Genomic DNA, 21322 nt, shown 5'->3' with positions numbered 1-21322 from the left:
TAAGGCTAGAGGTTATAGCAAGTATATTGTTCTTGGCTATTAAAAAAACCTGAAAATTATCTTTTAGGCTAATTCTTGGAATTAGTCACATTCACATTCAGTCAGCTATTAGTCCAAGAGCCGTTTCATTATCTGGCCAGGAAACACATACGGGGAGTTGGAGATTTCCTCTGTCTGTGAGGGGTTCCGTGTTAATAAAGCAGATGCATTCCTTGTTTGTGCAGTAATGAGTTCTTTACTGACTGCCTGTGCATTGCCCTCCCTGGTGCTGGGAGGTGTGACTTTTAACACCTCATGAACAAATGCCTCGTGTACTCACAGATTACATTCATCTGGAAGGAATCTGGTAGGCGCACTCCAAGGACTGTTAACATCTCTTACAATTTCATGTCTTGGCAGGTAAACCTAGCCTTTAAGCAGCCTGGAAAGAGGCTAGAGCACCAAGGAATTAGAATTGAATTTGTAGGTCAAATTGGTGAGTTTTAAAATAGTATTACTTTTTTCTTTGACTGAAGAGGGTTGGATTTGGCAGTTAAATAATTGAATTAGAGCTTAGCTTTATGAAAAGAAGAAACTGATTATATGTAATAAAAGAGGACCTAGTATAGTAAACCATGCATCTCAGGTGTATTTAATGATATGTGACTGGTTCTGCCTTTGTATTAGACTCTGCTAGTAAAAATTAAGCTATGTAAACTACCAGCCTTGAAAAATAATCATACTGTCTCCCATCTGCCTTCATTTTTCATCAGCCTCACTCACAACCACCACCTTCACCTCCATCTCATTCTCTGAATACCCATGGCATTTGTCTCCTGAGCTAGTGTCTGCCTGTAGCCAGACCCCCTCCTGAATAGAAAATTCCATATAAAGAGGAAAGGAATAATTTCTTCTTGGCTTAAATCAGATTGTGTACATTTCCATGTGGGAGATTCAGAGACACTCTCAAGTTAGCAGAAAGCAAAACTACATACACATCTTTTGATGTTGAAGAGTCAGGAAAGAAAGTATGTCATACTAAGACTCTCTGTAACAAGGTTTAAAAATCCAGCTGATTTTTATTGTATGTTTTTAAAGTACGAAAGCTGGAATGGTGGATATTTACATGTCTATTATGAATGAGATTGTACTCAGGGGCAAGTTACAGCAACTAACTAGCAGTTTTATTCTTTCGTGCAATGTCGCTTTATGAAGGAACATATGCTTCACTTAGGAAGGACAGCTATAGGAAAGGGATGAGAACCTTTCTGTCACAAGTTGTTACTGTGCCACAGTAGAGTTTATTAGTGCCCAAGTGGATGTAATGAGGGAATAAAATTGAGATCTTAGCCCTAGATTATTAAAGTAGAAGCGTATTTAACTAATTCTTTTTGTAAAAATTATTTGTTTAGGCGATAGAAGCTTGGGTTTCATTGAATTGGATATTAAATATAATTGGTCTTTTTGCTGTTTTAAATTTCTTAGAGCTTTTCAATGACAAGAGTAATACTCATGAATTTGTAAACCTAGTGAAAGAACTAGCCTTGCCTGGAGAACTGACTCAGAGCAGAAGCTATGACTTTGAATTTATGCAAGTTGAAAAGCCATATGAGTCATACATCGGTGCCAATGTCCGCCTGAGGTATGGGTGTGTGTGAGAGACTGCACAGAATCGAACCAGAAAACCATGCTGCTGCTGATGCCTTATACAAACTTGTAATTACAATTCTGGAATGGAAGGCTTAAAATTTAAAATATTCTGTTACAAGCTTTGTTTCACTTGACTGAGAATGATTGATTTGAAATAATCATGACTGTTAACATTACAAATTCAAAGATGTTTCAGTTTTATGATTCTGTTGTATGAATTTTATTATTATTAGTTACTTCAGATCCTTTGTTTCCTAATGATTCCCATTTAGCATGTGGTTAAGAGATATTAACCCAGAGGCTGAGTGGTCAGGGTACACAAGCAGAGGGCAGAGCTGAAGCAGGACTCCAGGTTTCTTTAACCTTTGCTCTTTTTATTTTGTGTGTGGGCACCTGTTGCCACAGTGCACATCTGAAGGTCACAAGACAACTTCCACCATATGTGGGTTCCAGGAGTTGAGCTAAGATTGCCAAGCTGGGCAGCATCCTATTGTCTAAATTCTCACTCTAGTTCTTTCCCTTAAGTTTTTATGCAGGAGGCCCTAGCTGCCTCCAAGACCAGCGTAAATATTTGAATCTTAATGTAGCAGGTCCAAGAGCCTTCTTTGTCTGTTTAATGTGGTGTTACTTATTTGGGATTGTGTTTGGCAGCACAAAAGCCTTGACAAGATTTGAAAAAATCTTGACACTCATGAGAGGCTTCCTAAACAGGGCCATTGATGGTAGTCCTCCAAGGTCATTCCAAAAGTATTTTTTTTGTAAAACTGAATTGTGTATTTTCTCAAGTTGGAGGCATTAAAAATAAAACAGAAACAAACGAAAACAAATAAACAAAATAACAACAACAACAAAAAAAAAAAAACCCAAACCATTGGGGAGCCAGAAGTGAGCATAGGTAGAGCACATGCTTAGACCACAGAAGCCTTGGGTTCATTCTCTTGTACAGAGCAGCCCAAATTAGAGTTCTTTATGAGAAAACAAATGGAGTCAGGTGACACCTGGAATCCCAGCAAGGGGAAAGCTGAGCTGGCTGACACTGGCTTGTTAAAGCACCTGAATTGAACACAGGAGGTTCACTCATCTTCTCTTTGCTTTTGTAGGTATTTTCTCAAGGTGACAATTGTGAGAAGGTTGACAGACTTAGTGAAAGAGTACGATCTTATTGTCCACCAGCTCGCCACCTACCCTGATGTCAACAACTCTATTAAAATGGAAGTGGGCATTGAAGACTGTCTGCACATAGAGTTTGAATATAATAAGTCCAAGTAAGTACTTGATGGTCACTTCTGTGTCCCTGTGACCAGCGCACCTGACAGACGGCTTAGACTAGTAAAGACTGCACACTTGTTTTCTGACCACTTAAGTGAAATGTGCATTGTTGAAAATTTAAGGTATATAAGAGTGAAAGGGGAAAATATGACATATTTGTTATCTTTACCAACCATTGAGCCACTATTAATGTCTTCTTGTGTATCTTCCCAGAGGTAAAAAGGTGTGTTAGATGTGCTTTTATATATTGTACTTTTAGAAAACAGTCTAATTTTGTTTATTGTATAATGCCTTGTTGTTGTTGTTGTTGTTGTTGTTAGTGGTGATGGTTTTCCGAGATAGGGTCTTTCTGTGTAACCATAGCTGTCCTGGAACTCACTATGTAGCCCAGACTGGCCTTGAACTCATAGAAATCCACCTGCCTCTTTTTTTGAATGCTGGAAATAAGGGTATACACCACTCCTTCTGGTCTTTTAAAATTGTATTACAGAAGCTGTGAAAGGCGGGAGGAGGCCAGGGCACATGAGTGCCGTAGTGAGCAACAGAAGACGTCTTCATTGACACATTGCCCCTCCAGTATTTTGATGGTTTGTTTTTTAAAGATTTATTTATTTATTTTCCATGAATATACTATAGCTGTCTTCAGACACGCCAGAAGAGGGCATTGGATCCCGTTACAGATGGTTGTGAGCCACCATGTGGTCCTGGGAAATGCAGGACCTCTAGAAGAGCAGTCAGTGCTCTTATCCATCGAGCCATCTCTCCACCCCTGGTTTGTTTGTTTTTGTTTTTAATGTAGGAGCGCTCTGTCTGTATTTACACTTGCATGACAGAAGAAGGTATCAGATCCCATTATAGATGAGCCACCATGTGGTTGCTGAGAATTGAACTCTAGACCTCTGAAAGAGCTACCAGTGCTCCTAACCACTGAGCCATCTCCCCAGCCCTAAGTTTGTATTTTAAGACAAAAGTTGTATAGTCCAAGCTGGCTTCAAACTCATAATGCTCCTGTCTCAACTGGGATTTTAGGCCTGGATCCACTATAGTCAGTGTTGTAGTAGTTGCTGACATGGTCTGATGTGCTTTATCAATACAGAGCTTTGCCGTTTCCATAGATTTATAATACCATCATAGCTAAAATATTAATAATTCCTTAGTATCAGTATGTCATCATGGTCAACATTCACATACTCCTACTTGTCACAGTCGTCATTGTTGTCTTCCTCCTCCTGGCCTCAAACTCACAGAAATCCACCTGTTTCTGCCTCCCAAGTGCTGGGATTTAAGGCATTCACCACCATGACCAACTCACATGGTTTGTTCACATCAGCATCCAAACACGAATACTCTTCAGTATGTCACATGTGGTCTGGGTTTGTTTTGTTTTATTTTGTTTTGAGACAGAGTTTCTTTGTGTATCCTGGCTGTCCTGGAACTTGCTCTGTAGACCAGGCTGGCCTCGAACGAAGAGATCTACCTGCCTCTGCCTCCTGAGTGTTGGGGCTAAAGGTGTGCGCCACCATGCCTATCTTTTTGTTAAAGAAGCAGTTGTGGTCTTCACCCTCTCCGTTTAGGTGATTTGTTTTTTCAAAGCAGCTGTTACTCCCAAGCTTGCATCACTGAAACTGTCCTACATATATGCCTTTGAAGTTGTCCATAAAATCATCAGGTAGTTTGGAACCTAAGAAGCTGTCATGGAAACCTTCCCTGAAATTTTTGTGTTATTCAGTGCATGGGTTCTTGTGTTAAGATCTAGTTCTGAGAGGAAGCAAAAATACTCCTGAGTATTGTAGGTATTCTCAAGTTTATGACATCATGTGTTCATGGTTTACTTACTGTTGGGGTCTGGGAATTGCCACACAGACCATGGCTCAGTTAAGCAAGTCTGAGACACCAGTCTCAGTTAAGCAAGAATAGTTATTGAATACACACTGTAATAGTGGACTTCCAGGTTCGCAAGAAGGAAAAACCTAACTGGCACGCACCAGTCTGCTCTCGGAGTAGACTTTCTATAGGAAAAAACAGGTTCAAAAGTTTAAAGGGCAAGGAGGGGCACAGGTGGCTCACTAGGAAAGTATTGTCAGCTCACCTTTAAGCTGGTTGGTCCTGAATATAAGGCAGTGGGGGGGGGGGGGTGGTGAACATGGGCATTCAGAACATTGAGATAACAGAGCAGGAGTCTCATAATCATAATCTTTGGGCTTATTAGTAGCATTATTCTGTGTCAGCCACAAAACCCACAGTGAGCTCATACATAGGTGCAGGAAGTGCTGCCCAGTGGTCAGCTCTGACTCAAGCTGTTTTAGACAGAACAATGTATATTGACCTCGGATTTGATGGGTCCTATGTAAAGCTTTGTAGAATTTTTTAAGATTAGCAAACCTCACACAGAACATTCAGAACATAAAGAACAAAACAGAGTATGTGGTGAGCATGTCCTTGAGCCACGTCAGTGACTGGCAGTCCTGTTACAGCAACAATATGAAATAGCTATAGCTAGTAGGCATGGAACGAAATGGCTACAAGCTATTTGGGGATGTGTGTGTCAGACCATAACATTTACTAAATACAGTGCAGCAGACTTAACCCCTGAGTATAGGCCCTGGATCTCTTTTTTTCTTGGCTAAATAATGGGTTCGATGTTCTGTTCAGCCCTTTTAACACTAATAATGCTGAGTCTAAGGGAGGGGTTTTAGTGCTGAAAAACATATTAGTATTTGTTAAATAGACATCAACATGAGGTCTTAATTGTCTATTCAGGTAAGTGTTTGAGTGCTCTGAGAACTAACTTTAAAGGGAGACAATTAATTGAGCTAATTAGTCTCTCAAGTATATTTGATAGTCAAGTAAAAGTTTGATTTCATATTTGCATAATACACTGATTAATACTGTTTTGAAAAAGGACATTAAGGGATGTAATAGTGTCAGTGGTATTTTGAGATAGTCATTTTCCTTGAGGTAATCCATTGAGCTAATCTATTACCCTTGCTGACTTGTCTCACTCTTTTGTTTTTGAAACTGATAATAGTATGTGACACATATTCTTTCCAAATAGGTATCATTTAAAGGATGTAATTGTTGGAAAAATTTACTTCTTATTAGTAAGAATAAAAATACAGCACATGGAGTTACAGCTGATCAAGAAAGAGATCACAGGAATTGGTAAGTTGAAGAAAAATTTTTAGTTAAAATTTCTTGTTAGTTGAAAATTTAGAAATCTTAGAATGTTAACATAAATTTGGAATTGACATTGGATATTATCTTTGCTAGTTAATGTTTTGCTGTAATTCAGTGCTTTTAAAGAACAGTTGTTGAGCTGAATAAGACTGGTAAGCCCGTGTAGCTTGAAGCCAGAGCACTACCTGAACCCAGGCATTGAGACCAACTTGATTCTTAGAGTAATTTTGTAATGGGTACTTGCAAACATCTGATTGTTTTTCTTTTAAAGACAAAGCATTGCTGGCTCTAACTTCTTGTCTGTTTCCAAATGCTGAGATGATAAAGAGGCTGAAAAAGAGGATCCTAGCCAGCCCCCGTCTTAGCAAACAAACAGAAGCAGCATGCATAGCACGTGCTCTGCTGCTGAACCGCACCCGTAGCCCTTGAGATAGGCTTGGGTTTTTTAGACTTAGAGTTGACTCGATGTTTAGATTTGAGTTAGAATTCCCTAGAGAGTTAATCCCGGAGCTTAGTGTGCACACCATTTAAGTGCTCATTCAGCTTGGTATTGTCCTAGTTAAAATTTCTATGGGAAAGTTCTTTGGAAATTTCAGAGGAAACCTTCATGTAGTGGTTAGTGGAGGTGTGAGTCACTACATTCTCTTTTAACATATAGTAGGACTGCTGGCAGGAGCTGTGTGAGGCTGACCCTGAGCTGGTGTGGCTATGGAGAGGCTGACGCATACAGGTGAGTGGTGAGTTCAGGAGTAGAGGAAAGATTAGGAAGGATGGCAGCGGAGAAAAGGCAGCACTGACGTAGTGTAGCTGAGAACAGGACACACTTGGCTTCTGGGAACAGTCAAGTGAACGCCATTCTCATTGTTATCCTAGGACCCAGCACTACAACAGAGACAGAAACAATCGCTAAGTATGAAATAATGGATGGAGCGCCAGTAAAAGGTAAATCAATCTCCTGATACAAGTCTTATTGTACTTCCCTGCTGGCTCTGGAACTTTCTCTATTGACCAGGCTGGCCTTGAACTGGTAGTGACCCTTCTACCTCTGCTTCCCAAGTGCCAAGATTACAGGTGTGCACCACTGCACCTGGTTTCATTTACCTAAATATATTTTTTATTTCATTTATTTTATTTTTTATGTGTATGGATGTTTTACTTGCATATATGTGTGTATCATGTGTGTGCCTGGTACCTGTGGAGGCCAGAAAAGGACATCAGATTCCCTGAAGTTGGAGTTACAGATGGTTGTAGATACTGGGGATCAAACCTGGATCCTTTGGAAGAGCAGCCAGTGTTCTTAAACCATTGAACTGGCTCTCCAGCCCCTAAAAATCTTGCATACATTATTTACTCATATGTGAGGAGGGACGTGCGTTTGCAAGCTGATATGCATGTGCCATGTGTACATGCACACATCACAGGACAATCTGTAGGAGATGGTTTTCTTCTGCTTCTCTGTCATCAGGCTTGGCGACAAGTGCTTTACCTGCTTAGCCTTCTTGAAGCCTTTGATTTACAACTTGTGTATGTGTGGATGGCAGTGTTTGTGGCCTTTGAACTGTTTATTTAATGTGAAGTGTAAATTATAGTGTAAAATATAGTGGCCAGACATAGTGGCACACACCTTTAATCCCAGTGCTCAGGAGCCAGCAGCAGGTAGATATTTGTGAATTCAAGGCCAGCCTGGTCCATATACAGAGTTCCAGGATAGTCAGGGCCACATAAAAAGATCCTGTCTCAAACAAACAAAAAGCAAAATACAAAAAATAGCTAAAACCAAGAAAAAGAAAAAAACTTCAATTTTTTTTTTCTTTCAGTGCTATAGTTTAAACCCAAGACCCTCATTGCAAGATCGACAAGCGCTGTACGACCGGGCTATCTATCTAGCTATCTTTTAGCTTTATTATGTGTGTGTGTGTTACTGCAGACACTTGTGCCATGGCTACATGTAGAGATGAGAGGACAACTTTCAGGGTTTGGTTGATTTTCTCCTTACCTTGGTTACATGGCTGGAGCTCAGGTCTGTCATGCTTGCCTGCCAGGCTGTCCTCTCACTCAGGTGCCATGCCTGCCAGGCCAGTCCGCCCTGCCCTCTCTCTAGCCCTTTTAATTTTGAGACACAGTCTTACTAAGTTAGTTGCCCAGGGAGTCAGTCATTTGTTGTTGTTTTACACAAGGTCAAATGGTCAAACTCACTGTGTAGCCAAGGATGACTTTGAAGTCCTGCTGCTCCTCCTCCACCCCCTGAGTGCTGGGATTGCAAGGGTGCACCACCATGAACTGCTTACATTACTTTTATTCTTTAGTGTGAGGCCAAGGAAGCCAGGATTCAGGTTGGTTTTTGTCAAGTTGCTACACACCTAGATACATTTGGAAGAGAAAAAAATATTTTTTTTTTCAGAACTGAGGACCGAACCCAGGGCCTTGCGCTTATAGGCAAGTGCTCTACCACTGAGCTAAATTCCCAACCCTGGGAAGAGAAAACCTTAATTGCAAAAAGGCCTTTGTAATTTTGGCTTGTCAGAAAGTCTTTTTTTGATGAGTGATTGGTGTGGAAAGGGCCGGCCCACTGTGGGTAGTGCCACCCCTTGGCAGGTGGTGGTCCTGGGATTTGTAAGAAAGCAAAGTGGAGCCAGCCATGGAGAGCAAGGGATAGTAAGTAGCATTCCTTTATGGTCTCTGCTTCTAGGCCTCTGCTGTGAGTTCCTCCCCTGGGTTCCCTCAGTGGTCTGTGATATGTAAACCAAGTCAGCCCTTCCTCCCTAAGCTGCTTTTGGCCTGATAATAGAGGACAACCTACGACACACTGTTTTTAGTTTTGTTTTTGTTTTCTGAGACAGGGTTTCTCTGTGTAGCCCTGGCTATACTGAAACTCACTCTGTAGACCAGGCTGGCCTCGAACTCAGAAATCTGCCTGCCTCTGCCTCCCAAGTGCTGGGATTAAAGGTGTGTGCCACCACCGCCCGGCTGACACACTGTTTTTAGGATTTCTTACTGTGTTATGAATTACTTCAAAAATGAGTTAGCATTTGTTGAGTGCCAGTTATGAGTAAGACATTGTAGTTTTTAGTGTCATGAAGTTCCTTACTATTCTTTGAACCATTTATACCTTATTTTTGAAATGAAGCTAAGTGCAGAGAACTGAAAACATTTGTTACAGCCTATAGTGAGCCACGGTAAAGTGGGCATTGTTACAGCCTATAGAGTGAGTCACAGTAGAGTGGGCATTTGGCCCAGGCCACACACATGCGCTTTTGTGCTATGCAATATCAGTTTGTAAAAATCCAGAAGCTTACATTTTTATGTAAAGCATAGACTTTATGTAAATGAAATCCCAGCCCTTAGGTTGCTGAAACAGAATGATTGCTGTGACTTCAAAGCCAACTTGGGCTGTAGTACTAGACTGCCTCAGAAACCCTTCAAAAAAACCCCTGGGGCCACACAGCTGGCTCATCAGGCAAAGGTGCCTTGGGGAGGGAGGGGCTCATGAAGGCTGCTCTTTCATCAGGATTTATGAGCAGGGAATGGCTGCTGGGGAGGGAGAAACATTTTCTTTAGTGGTGTAGTCACTGGTAAGGTGTCCATGTTTAGTGTAAACAGTGTTTGCCTATGCTCCTGAAAGTAACCCTAATTGAACACCTTGGTGTCCTGCCCTCTCACTGGAGTGTTCTCTCCCTCTCATTGGTGTGTACACACACACACACACACACACACACACACACACACACAAGATGAACAGAAGGGTGACTCACTGGGAAGAAGTGGATCTGCAGGGGTTGGGGGAGCAATAGGAGAGGGTGCTAGAGAGCAAACATGACAATGATCAATGCACAGTATATGCATCTGTGAAAGTGTTGAAATGGAACCCATCATAACTTATATATGCCAATTAAAATATTAAATACACATATGTGGCTGGGTATGGTGTTTTCATGGATTTTAACTCCAACATTTGGAAGGCAGAGACAGAAAAACGTAACAATTCAAGCCTAGTCTGTGCTATTTATGGAGACCCTATCTCAAAAAGGGGCCAGGAGAGAGAAAAAGAGGGGCAAAGGCAAGATGGGGAAAATAGAAGATATGATATTACATAACCTCAATTAACATTTCTCCCCCTGTATTGAAGATTGAGACTAGGGTCCTGAGCATACTAGGCAAGTGTTCTACCACTGAGCTATCTCTCCAGTCTATAGTCTTTTTATAATCCCCCCTCCCTCCCTTCCTCCCTCCCTCCCTTTCTCCCTCCTTCTCCCTCCCCCTCCCTCTCTCTCTCTCTCTCTCTCTCTCTCTCTCTCTCTCTCTCTCTCTCTCTCTTTCTTTCTTTCTGAGACAGGTTTCTCTGTGTATCCTTGGCTATTTTGGAACTCGCTATGTAGACCAGGCTAGCCTTGAATTCACAGAGATCAGCCTGCCTCTGCCTTCCAAGTGCTGGGATTAAAGGTACTTGTCACCAACGCCTGCCTCCAGTTCATAATCTTTTTAAATGTAGGGCTGATGAGATGGCTCAGCAGTTAAGAAGAGCATTGGCTGCTCTTCCAGAGATCCTGAGTTCAATTCCCAGCAACCACATGGTGGCTCTCAACCATCTGTAAAGAGATCTGATGCCCCTTCTGGCATGCAGGTGTACATGGAGCATAACACTCATACATTAAAAAAAAAAAAAGTACATAAATATATATAATCTTTGAAAATGAAGGAATGTCATTTGTTTTGTGTATGTTCATGTGCATGTGTATGTGTGTGTGCGTAAGTGTGTAAGCCAGAGTCAGCCATGGATATTGCACTTAAGGAGTACTATCTTGGTTTTTGAGACAGGGTCTCTTATTGGGACCTGGGGTTTGGTGCAAACTAGTAGGGAGTCCTGGGTTCCACCCACCTCTGGTTTCCCAGTGCTGGGATTAAAGTGCATGCTAGTAGGCCTGGCTTTTTACATGAGTACTGAGAATTGAGCTCAAATCCTCAGGCTTGTGCAGTAAGCGCTTTACCAGTTGAGTTGTTTCCCAGCCAAAATTATTTTGCTTTGGATGAATTAGTAATATATTTTATAGACATTATATACATTGATGAAATGATGGTAAAATTTTAAAGCAGAAATGTATCTACTTGTAAACATTTACTGGCTGGAACTGTTGTAGTTTCTATGCCTTTTAACCTCCCAGCATAGTCTACATAGACAACATGTGTCACTACAGGATGAGTGCTGTTGTCCCTGCCAGTTTCACAGATGAGAAACTTGAAACAGTGAATAAGCTTCACAAGCCAAGGACTGCTGACCAGGCCCAGGTTGCTCTAGGATAGTGCTTCTCAGTTTGACAGTTTCTTGAGAAATGCTATATTGTCTGCTGCTGGCACCTGGAGGTGTTTCGAGTGTGTAGAATTGTTCAACAAGGACATCTGTTCCCAGATGTCAGTAGTGACAGACTAGACACTGCTTATCCCAGTCACTGCCCATGACTTCTTAGTGCTAAGTTTTATGTGACTATATTTAATTAATTGAGAATTAAATGAAAATTGCTTTTCTTTCAGGAGAATCTATTCCGATAAGATTGTTCTTAGCAGGGTATGACCCAACCCCCACAATGAGAGATGTGAACAAGAAGTTTTCAGTAAGGTACTTTTTGAACCTCGTGCTTGTTGATGAGGAGGACCGAAGATACTTCAAGCAGCAGGTAGAGCTTCCCTTCTGGGGCAGGTCTGACAATGCCTTCTCTAAAGCTTGCTGTGCTGAGCAAGTGGGGTTCAAGTGTGAGTGGGAACATGGTTTGCCCCAGCCATTCCATGGACTAGAGATGAGTTATACTCTGTTAGCCCTTTTGTGTTTCTCCTGAACAAGTTTTTACCCCCTATAAAGACACCTGCTATTTATGGTATCAGGCAGTAAAGAACAGAGAATGGCTAAAAGTGAGCAGAAATGTTACCCCCACGATGATTAGTTTTAGGTACGTCTTGTATTGTCCCTTTGTCTGTTTTGGTGGTTCTGGGCTGGAATCTAGGCCCTGGGTAAGCCCTCCCTTGCTTCTGCTGTTGAGAGAGGTCTTACTCAGTTGCCCAGGCAGGCCTCGAATATTTACTTTTTCTACCATAGCACGAATCACCAGCCTTAGCATTTAAGAGTGTCTTGAATATGTTTTTATTATCAAAAAGTTCACTTCCTACCCCTGTTGCATCATTGTGTCCCAGAGCACCCCAATCCATTGACCTAAGGCTTTTACTTGCTAGGCTAGGACTCTGTGCTGAACTGAATCCTCAGCCCTCGGTGGTTTTTTGTTTTTTGGTTTGTTTGTTTGTTTGTTTTTTGTTTTTTTTTGTTTGTTTGTTTTTGTTTGTTTTTTTTAAGATTTATTTATTTTATGTATAGGAGTATACACTATAGCTGTCTTCAGACACACCAGAAGAGGACATCAGATTTCACTACAGATGGTTGTGAGCCATCATGTGGTTGCTGGGAATTGAACTCGGGACCTCTGGAAGAGCAGTCAGTGCTCTTAACCTCGGAGCCATCTCTCTAGCCCCCTTTTCTAGTTTTTTGAGACAGGGTCTTGCAGTGTATGTAGTTCAGGCTTACCTCAAATTTGCAATTCTCTTGCCTTGCTTCTTGCTGAGATTATAGGTACAAAGTATGTATGTCCCATGCCCAAGTATCAATTTTTCTAATGTCTTTAGTTGATAGATTTTTTTTTTGTTTTGTTTTTTTTGAGACAGGGTTTCTCTGTGTAGCCTTGGCTGTCCTGGAACTCACTCTGTAGACCAGGCTGGCCTCGAACTGCTGGGATTAAAGGCGTGCGCCACCACTGCCCAGCTTTAGTTGATAGATTTTTAAACTTGTCATTTTATCCTTAATAAGTAGTTGTTATGTCATTTTATCCTTAATAAGTAGTTGTTATGTCTTTTAGAACACTCAGTCCTGATACTTTTTATTAAGTGTAATATAAAACTTTTTATCTCTTGAGAATTAAATAGCCTTTGTGCATCTTGAGTAGGACTAGTTAGGATGGTCACCTACAGTGTAAAGTGGGTTAATAAGAGAATCAGTTAAGTGTCCCATAGCCAAGTTAGAAATTAACCTGTGCTAGCTAGGCTTGAGCCACCAGGAGGCATGGGGATCACAGAGTCTGAGATAGTCTGGGCTGCATAGCAAGACCTGGTCCCATAAAGACTACAGGGCTGGAGAAGCGGCTCACCAGCTAAGTACACTTGGGCTTGCAGAGAACCCAGGCTTGGTTCCTAGTACCCAGGCTGTGCTCACAAAGCTACACTAGGTACCGAGTACAGACACACATGCACACACACCACACACACACCACACCACACACACATCATACACACATGCAGACACACACATACATACCACACGTGCACACACCACACACACACACAGACACACATGTACATACCACACACACACTTGAAAACACACACATACCGCAGACACACGCACACCACACATACACACTACACATACACACCACACACCCACCACACACCCAAAATAAAACAAATACATTGAAACAAGCAAGAATCCCAATCAGTTATGACTTGAAGCAGGAATTTAGAAGAATAGAAATTTGGGGTTGATAGACAGGTCTATGACGACTGGGAAGTGGTGTAGGAGAAGAGGCAGTGGCAGTTTATTTGGCATGCATCAGAGCAGAGAATAACTCAGTTTGGGAGAGGCATTTAGGGAAGGAAGGGAGGTAGTATCTGTAAATTAGTGTAAGGAATGGCGGGCAAGGTATGGCAGGCCTCATATGTTTGGAAATTCATCCTGGAAGTAGTGGAAACTATCAAAGAGCAATACAAACAGCGCTTACCAACCAAGCAGTGAGGGTCCGGTAAGATGGCACACTGGCAGGGCAGAGGTGCTTCCTGCCCACCCAGAAGACCTGAGCTCATTCCCCAGAGCTGCCAGGTGAAGGAAAGAACCAGCTCCAGAAGTTGTCCTGTAGCCTCACACGCATGCTGTGGCATGAGTGCATACACCGACACATGAAATGTACACATTAATACACGTAACCTGCCAGTGATGTGAAGGGTGAACTAGAAATGCGTTTTTACAACAAAAGCTGAGTCCCAGGAAGCATGCTCAGTGCTCTGTGGCCACGAAGGGCATGACCTTGGATGAAAGCAGTGGGGCCCCACTGATTGGGGGCTTTTCTAGAGCACCGCTAGGATTTGTGGGGGTTGACTATGAGTATGGAGAGAGTGAAATGGCCACTCAGAAGGCTGGAGGCTTTCCTGCAGAGGAATGGGGATTGTTTTACAGCTTAAAGTTGAATTTGTAGCCAGTACCTTCATGGTGAACATCTAAGACATACCAGAGAACTCCATTTCTGTCTTGCATTTCCACAGGAGATCATCCTGTGGAGAAAAGCACCGGAGAAACTGAGAAAACAGAGGACAAACTTTCACCAGCGATTTGAATCTCCAGAATCGCAGGCATCTGCGGAACAGCCTGAGATGTAAGCGGATGGATGGGACGGAGCAGCAAGTACAGGAACCGGGCCAAGAAGAGCAGCTCAGCTGGTTAAAGACGGTCGCAGCGTGGGGATGTCCCAACTCCATGTCTGCTAGTCTTCCTTATCCTAGAGTGCTGCGTTTATTTTACAGTATGATTAAAGGTTCTTTGTGTATATACATTTTAAAAAGTGCTTCTTGGAAACACTGGAGAATTCCTAAGCTGCCTTTTTTGTTTTCTTTTTTACTGCACACTGATAAGCACTCAGAAGCATAAACATTAAGGATTTTCATGTGAGTAGACTGGTATTTGTAATTTTGCTTTCATTATGCATAATGTTGAAAATCCTTTTCTCTGTTTTCATGCTAATGATTACCTCTTATTCTATATGTGCAAAAAATTAAATATTTTTGTTCAAGTAAAATGAGAAAACCTGAGCAGCCCTTATGTCCTGCACAGTTTTAAGGCACGGCTCCTCAGTATTTTTGAGAATTGTGTTTATTTTTACATGTGTATCAGAAACCAACCTGGTGTTACATGGTAGATGCTTCTGGATCTACCATTTCACAGCCTCTTGAACTTTAATCTTTGGGGTCTCTGAGGTATGAAAATATTTCACCGCAGAGATTACATGGTATGTCATGGTGGCCCTCTTGCCCCTTATGAACCACTTTTGCTATTAGTCTCTGTATCATCATGTAGGTTCTGCAGTGTGGAGTTGACACGTTGGCATTTTAGAACTTGTTAACCCTGTATCATTTTTTCCCATAAAGACTTTGAAACATGTCTATATATTTTAATTTAAGGACTCTTTCCCACGTGTATGCAAATAGTCACCTAGCAATGAGAGAGGTGGGAGAACAGCCGAAGCGTCTACAGTCTCTGCAGCCGGACGGTTTCCTGTTAACTGGAACATTGGCTAGTTCAAACTTAACTTCATCTAGTCTGTTTAAAAAACCAAACCAAACCAAACAAAACAAAAACACTAAATTCACACCATTCTCTGAAGAAGGCCGCAGTCCGCTGAGCACAGACACACTACTGAGGCACATGGGGCAGGAGGAAGCCTGCGGTGGGGGCCACTGTCGATCAGGGCTTGTTGGTTTCTGAACCGGTTGGTATTCTTTGATACACCTCAGTACAGGTTCGTCAGTTAACCTTACTTTCTAGGAAGCTGAACAGCCCAACTTACGTTTCCTTAAACCTATTTTTTACCATGACGGCACTTTGATAAAATGGCCAGCAACCAGCCCTGGCCAAAGGTTCCACGTACCATGTCCTGGAGCAGCTATTGTAAGTGTGGATTTCTAAGACTGGCCATGTTTTCCTTCATGTAAGTGCCTGTTCAGAGTTTCAAAGTTTCAAAATGCCAAATATTTTCATGGTCACTTGCATGTATAATCTAGGAAATATTCAAAGAGATTTTGAAAAACAATTGTATTTAACCAGCCTCAAGTTGTGCAACTATGATATATAAAATAAATAATTTGAAACAGAAACTAAGCTTGTAGTTTAAGTAAAATGACTTTATCCTCAAATCTTGTTATTGTCCAATGGTTAGGAAGACACAGTCACAACAGTGAGTTTTTATAAACAGTACTACCTTCAGGTTTGTTAAGTTTTGTTTTTTTTATATTTTATTTATTTCATGTGTATTGCTGTTTTGCCTGCAAGTATGTCTGTGCAGACATGTGGGCAGTGCCCAAGGAGGGCAGAAGAAGGCATTAGATCTCTGCAGCCAAAGTCACAGACGGTTGTGAGCAGCCATGGGGTGCGGGGAACAGAACCAAGGTAGCCAGTGCAGTTGACCACTGAACCATCTTTGGGTTCACCAGCTTCAGTTTTAAGTAGTTATATGATGCTTTTAATTAATTTGCTTTAAACTCATATAAAATGCTTATTCACTCTACTTGAGACTTTTCTGGTGCATAATGAACTTAAAATTTGGGGATTTCAGTCAAAACTTGTTAAATAAAAAATAGTTAACTGTAGGCTAAATCTGTCTGACCACTGCATAGTATAGTGTCACAGAAGTTCTCAATCTTCGTCACATGTCAGATCACTTCAGGAGCTTTAGAAAGGTAGTCACACCTAGATCTCTCCTAGACAGTAAAATCAGACTCTCCCGGATGCTGTGCTGCATACTTGTAGTCCCAGCACTCGTGATACAGAGGCAGGGGGACTACCACAAGTTCAAGGACAGCCAGTAGCACATAGTGGGTTCCAGGTTAGATAGGGCTGTGTAATGAGACCCCAATCTTAAAAAGATTTTTTTCGTGTCTTGGGGCATCAACATAAAAACAGCATTATCCAGGGTTGATGAGACACTGACCTGGTCTCTTGTTTGTTTAGGATGGTCTCTACAGCTAGGTCTGGTCTCAAATCCACTATATAGCTGAGGAGGATGACCTTAAAGTACATTTTTTAAAAAATTAAGTGTTTTGAAGTGCAGGCTAGCTTTGAACTTCTTACATACCAGGATGATCTGTAACTTGTGATCCTTGTCTCTCCCTCCCCGTCTTATAGGCATGCACCACCATGCCTGGTTTACATGGTGCTTAAACTTCATGACCCACAGGCTTTGAGCATGCTAAGCAAGCACTCTGTCAACGGAGGGTAGTTCTAATGTCCCTCTACCTATACTGACCAATGGCCAGTATAAGGTTTGTTTATGTTGGCTGACTGCTGATCACTGATGAAAGCATCCTCCAGTGGCTTCTGCCTCTGTGGGAACTTTACAGATTTAAATTTTTCAGCCTTATGAAAAAGCATAGTGAGGAAAACATGCACTTTTTTTTTTTTTTTTTTAAGACTTGTATGTTCTGCCGGGCAGTGGTGGCACATGCCTTTGATCCTTGCACTTGGGAGGCAGAGGCAGGTGGATTTCTGAGTTCGAGGCCAGCCTGGTCTACAGAGTGAGTTCCAGGACAGCCAGAGCTACACAGAGAAACCCTGTCTCAAAAAAAAAGAAAAGACTTGTATGTTCTGAAAATCTTAGTACTTGGCTTCTTACATCATGGCCAGATTCCACACTGCAAAACACGGCTTCAGCCCTAGACATCCTACTCCATGCGCCTTGCTGTGTCCCACCCTTGCTCCACTCAGATTCTACTAAGGCTGTCCTGGGAACCTTGGGGTTTTGTTTGCTTGGTTGGTTGGGTTTAGACTCAGCTTGTCTAGACCAGGTTGGCCTCGACTCAGACATACTCTTGCCTCAAAGGTGTGCACCACCACCATGTGACTTTTTTTTTTGTCTGATTTTTTTAAGTTCAGCATTGGGGAAGGTGGATGAGTAGACAGAAAGGAGGAAGGGGGGAAGGATGTGGAGTTACTTGGGGAGGAGTTGGGGTAGCCTGGGAGTAGGGTGAGAATTGTAAGACAGGGAGAAAATCTTGTTTCCAAAGGGGTTACTCCAAACTAGGAGAGTGGGGTAGTGTTGGAGGGCACAGATTTTGAACCAGGCATGGGGATTTTGTATAACAGTTAGACAATGGTCAATATAAGGAAACAGATGGAGGTGTTCTCGGATCCCTGTGGCCTTAGCCAGATGGCTTGTGCAGTGGTAGGGGTCCAGGGAGCCTGCTGCTAGCCAGCTTACTCACAAAACACAGTTTTTCCTTAATGAGGGTAACACTGTAATTGTCCCTAAAACTGTGGGGAAATTTAATATTGCATTGTAGGGGAGATTTGGTTGAAACAGTTGGTCCCCATTGTGGAGAAAAGTTTAGGTAACTCCGGGAAGCAAAGGGTCAAAGGGACCAGACTGGAGAAGGCAACATTGAAGATGAAGCGACCTTCCAGGGAGATCATTGAGTCAAGGACAGGGAAGAGGAGATAGGTCCAGGAGTGTACTTGCTCATATGACTGGAGAACTCTTGTCTTAGGAAGGAAAGGGAGGGCAGGCTTACAGACAAAAGACAAAGAGGACTGAACTTACTGCAGCTGTATTATCCCAAGGAAGGGATTAACACTGTTGAGGTAACAGGTGAAGAGGGGAAGGGGTTGCTCCCTGAAAAGCCAGGCCCTGTACCCTAGGTTGGTTTCTGGTTGTCACTAAGTCAAAGACCAGCTCTCCTATCCTTGAGACAGACAACAAGAGGACTAGTGTCTACTTCTTCTCCCCTTCTCTCTCTGTCTGAAAGCCCTCCATCCCTCAATGGTGACTTCCCTGGCTTTGGTCCTCCAGGCCAGTGAACTCGCCCAAGAGCAGCTTCCCAATAAACCTGCCCTTACTATAATCTAACCTGGCTTGATTTGGCTTATTTCACTGGCAGAGAAATAACCTATCAGAACTAAGGCAATCGATTTATCAGACTGGGAGGGTCTTCAGAAAACGGCAGTTCAGCTAGATATGGTGATGTATGCTTTAATCCTAGCACTTGGCAGAGGCAGACAGGATCTCTGTGAGTTTGAAGCCAGCTCGATCTACAAAGTAACAAAGTGAGTTCCAGGAGAGCCAGAGCTACACAAGAGAACCCTGCCAACAACAACAAAGCCTAAACAAAAAGAAGAGAAAAAAGAAAGACAGGTTATGAGTTTTTCAGTTGTAAAGGTCGATGGTTGAGAAGAGCATTAACAAAGACCATCACGGTTCACCGAGGTCTCTGCTCTGTTCCCTTGTAAAGGAACAGCTTTGTGGAGGGTTAGGCAGGAAAAGGTTTGGGCAGGATTCTTCCCTGTAGTGAGTCCGGTAGCAGGTTCAAGGTGGGTAAATGAGAGAAGCAGAGGGTTCAGGATGGATGGGCTGTCCTAGAATTTAAAGGTAGGATCTGAGTACTGGAATATGGGTGTGGTTCTGCTTCTTCAGGACTCTGGTGGATAAGGTAGAGCCTGGTTACAAAACCAGGTAGTAAAGACTGAGAAGCTGAAGGCAGGGTGGAGCTTATCTCGGGGTTAGGGGGGTGGCAAGTTTTTATTTTATTTTTTTGCTTTTAGATTTACCTTTATTATTTTATGTGTATGAGTGTTTTGTCTTCATGGGTGTCTGTGTACCACAGGTACTGGTGCTTGAGAGTGTGGTGAGCCTCTATGTGGGAAGCAAACCTGGGTTCTTTTCAACAAGTGCTCTTAACCACTGAGCCAACTCTCCAGCCCAACGACAATTTTTTAAACGTTTATTTATTTTTATTTTATGTACATTGGTGCTTTGACTGCAGGTCTGTGTGAGGCTGTACATGACTTAGACAGTTGTGAGCTTGAGTCCTCTACAAAAGCAGCCAGTGCTCTTACCCACTGAACCATCTCTCCTGCCCAACGTCAAATTCTTAACCCAGGGGTTAGGCTGGGACCCATGCATTGTAAAGCCTCCCCCCCAGGCTGGGACCCATGCATTGTAAAGCCTCCCCCCCACCCCCCAACCGGATGGTGCCAAAACCGAGTTCCGGGTGGCCACAGCCTTCTGAACAACCACCAGGCACTTGAGCCATGACTTTACATGGGGAAAAAAGCCAGCTCTTGTCTGACACATAACCTTCCTCCCTTTGCCCAGGACTTAAGAACTGTTTATCATGGGTCCCTGGCCCAAGAGCTGCACCAATAAACCTGACCCTGTTCGTTGCTAATTCGGTCTGATCACTTGTTTTTGCCCATAAGCCTCTCACTAAGGACGGTTCTCAAGGAGGTCCACCCATGTAACAATATTATTACTGCAGACCCTGCGGATAGAATAAGTGCATTTGATATTGAAGGACCCTTTGGAGGGTCAATTTTAGAGAAGGCAGGCCATTCGAGTTCAGAGTCCGAACTTTGGGGGTTTTGACTCACAACCGGATGGTTTTGGAGCTTTGACTTCGAAGCCAAAAATCCCACAGTTCATTTTCTGAAATCAGAAAACTTGTCAAGAGGGGATAGAGACTTAAGAGGATTGACTGATGGTGCGGGTTGTAACGAGGACCAAGCTAATAACAAGACACAGAACAAACGAAGTTGTCACTGAGTCCAATTTTCTAAAAATCGAATGGCTCTTGGACTCAGATGGTGTTGGGGACGACTCGGCAGAGGGCTGAGGGAATGTCGCAGCAAACAGCTTCCCTCCTAGTGTCTGGCCGGCCCAGAACAGAATGGGCACTCCCAGACAGAACCGGCAACTCGGTTACCTTGCAACTCCGGTGAGACCGATCGCTGTAGTAGACAGGAATAAGATTAACCTTTAACCAGGTACACAGAACATACGTTTGCCTTGTGGTTGTGACTTTCGAGTTGCGAGGAGTACAAACTGCTCACATGAACTGAGTCCTGTAGCTCATGGTGGAGCACATGCCTGGCATGCTCATGGTCCCTACATCTAGTCCTAGTACCAAGGAGAGAAGCACGTGTATTTACACACGTGTCATATAAGGACCAATTATAGTACAACCAAACTCCTCTGCAACCCGTCTTGATCTGTTACAGGTCAAGCTATGTCCTCCAACGTTATCCTATTAGGAAACGAAAGATATTAATACAGCAACCTTCTTGGAAATGCGCTTTAGCGTTTTAAAGCCACATGATGCAGGATACTGGCTCACTGAATAGGACAGTTTGGTCACATGATGACGCTTGCAAGGTTCCCCTCGGCGCATCTGTAACATCCCTAAAGATGCCTGATTACTTTCCCTTCTTTCGAGAAAGATGCTGCCGATTGCCGCAGAAAGAGTGAGAGGATGGAAGCTTATTTCTGCCAGTGTAACCTACAGAGGCCATTCTTCCCTGAAGAGAGTGCCTTCCAGCCCTTCCATCTCCTTTTCATTCAGGCTCACGCGGGGACAACCCCATGGTTGCTCTGGGTCCTTGCGCTTCGCGGTCGCTGTCGTT

At 42.8% G+C, this 21322-nt stretch overlaps 1 protein-coding gene across 2 annotated transcripts in view; it reads left to right on the top strand.

Annotated features, from left to right (window-relative positions):
• Vps26a (VPS26 retromer complex component A) overlaps positions 1–16029 on the top strand; it is a 30746-nt gene extending 14717 nt beyond the window's left edge. Inside the window, exons 3-9 of one of the 2 annotated variants that reach the window (XM_034524420.2) lie at positions 400–475; positions 1465–1621; positions 2730–2894; positions 5954–6060; positions 6949–7017; positions 11602–11744; positions 14425–16029. In XM_034524420.2, the coding sequence (XP_034380311.1) occupies positions 400–475; positions 1465–1621; positions 2730–2894; positions 5954–6060; positions 6949–7017; positions 11602–11744; positions 14425–14538 (831 nt within the window). In that variant the 3' untranslated portion in view covers positions 14539–16029. The remainder of the gene's footprint in view (positions 1–399; positions 476–1464; positions 1622–2729; positions 2895–5953; positions 6061–6948; positions 7018–11601; positions 11745–14424) is intronic. The other variant, XM_034524421.2, reaches the window with a different exon arrangement.
• Positions 16030–21322: the final 5293 nt, after the last annotated feature.

The sequence above is a fragment of the Arvicanthis niloticus genome, chromosome 20, assembly GCF_011762505.2.
Source record: "Arvicanthis niloticus isolate mArvNil1 chromosome 20, mArvNil1.pat.X, whole genome shotgun sequence".
In the NCBI taxonomy this organism is placed as follows: domain Eukaryota; kingdom Metazoa; phylum Chordata; class Mammalia; order Rodentia; family Muridae; genus Arvicanthis; species Arvicanthis niloticus.
The sequence above is the reverse complement of the archived record's forward strand: the minus strand, read 5'-3'. Positions and strand labels throughout refer to the sequence as shown.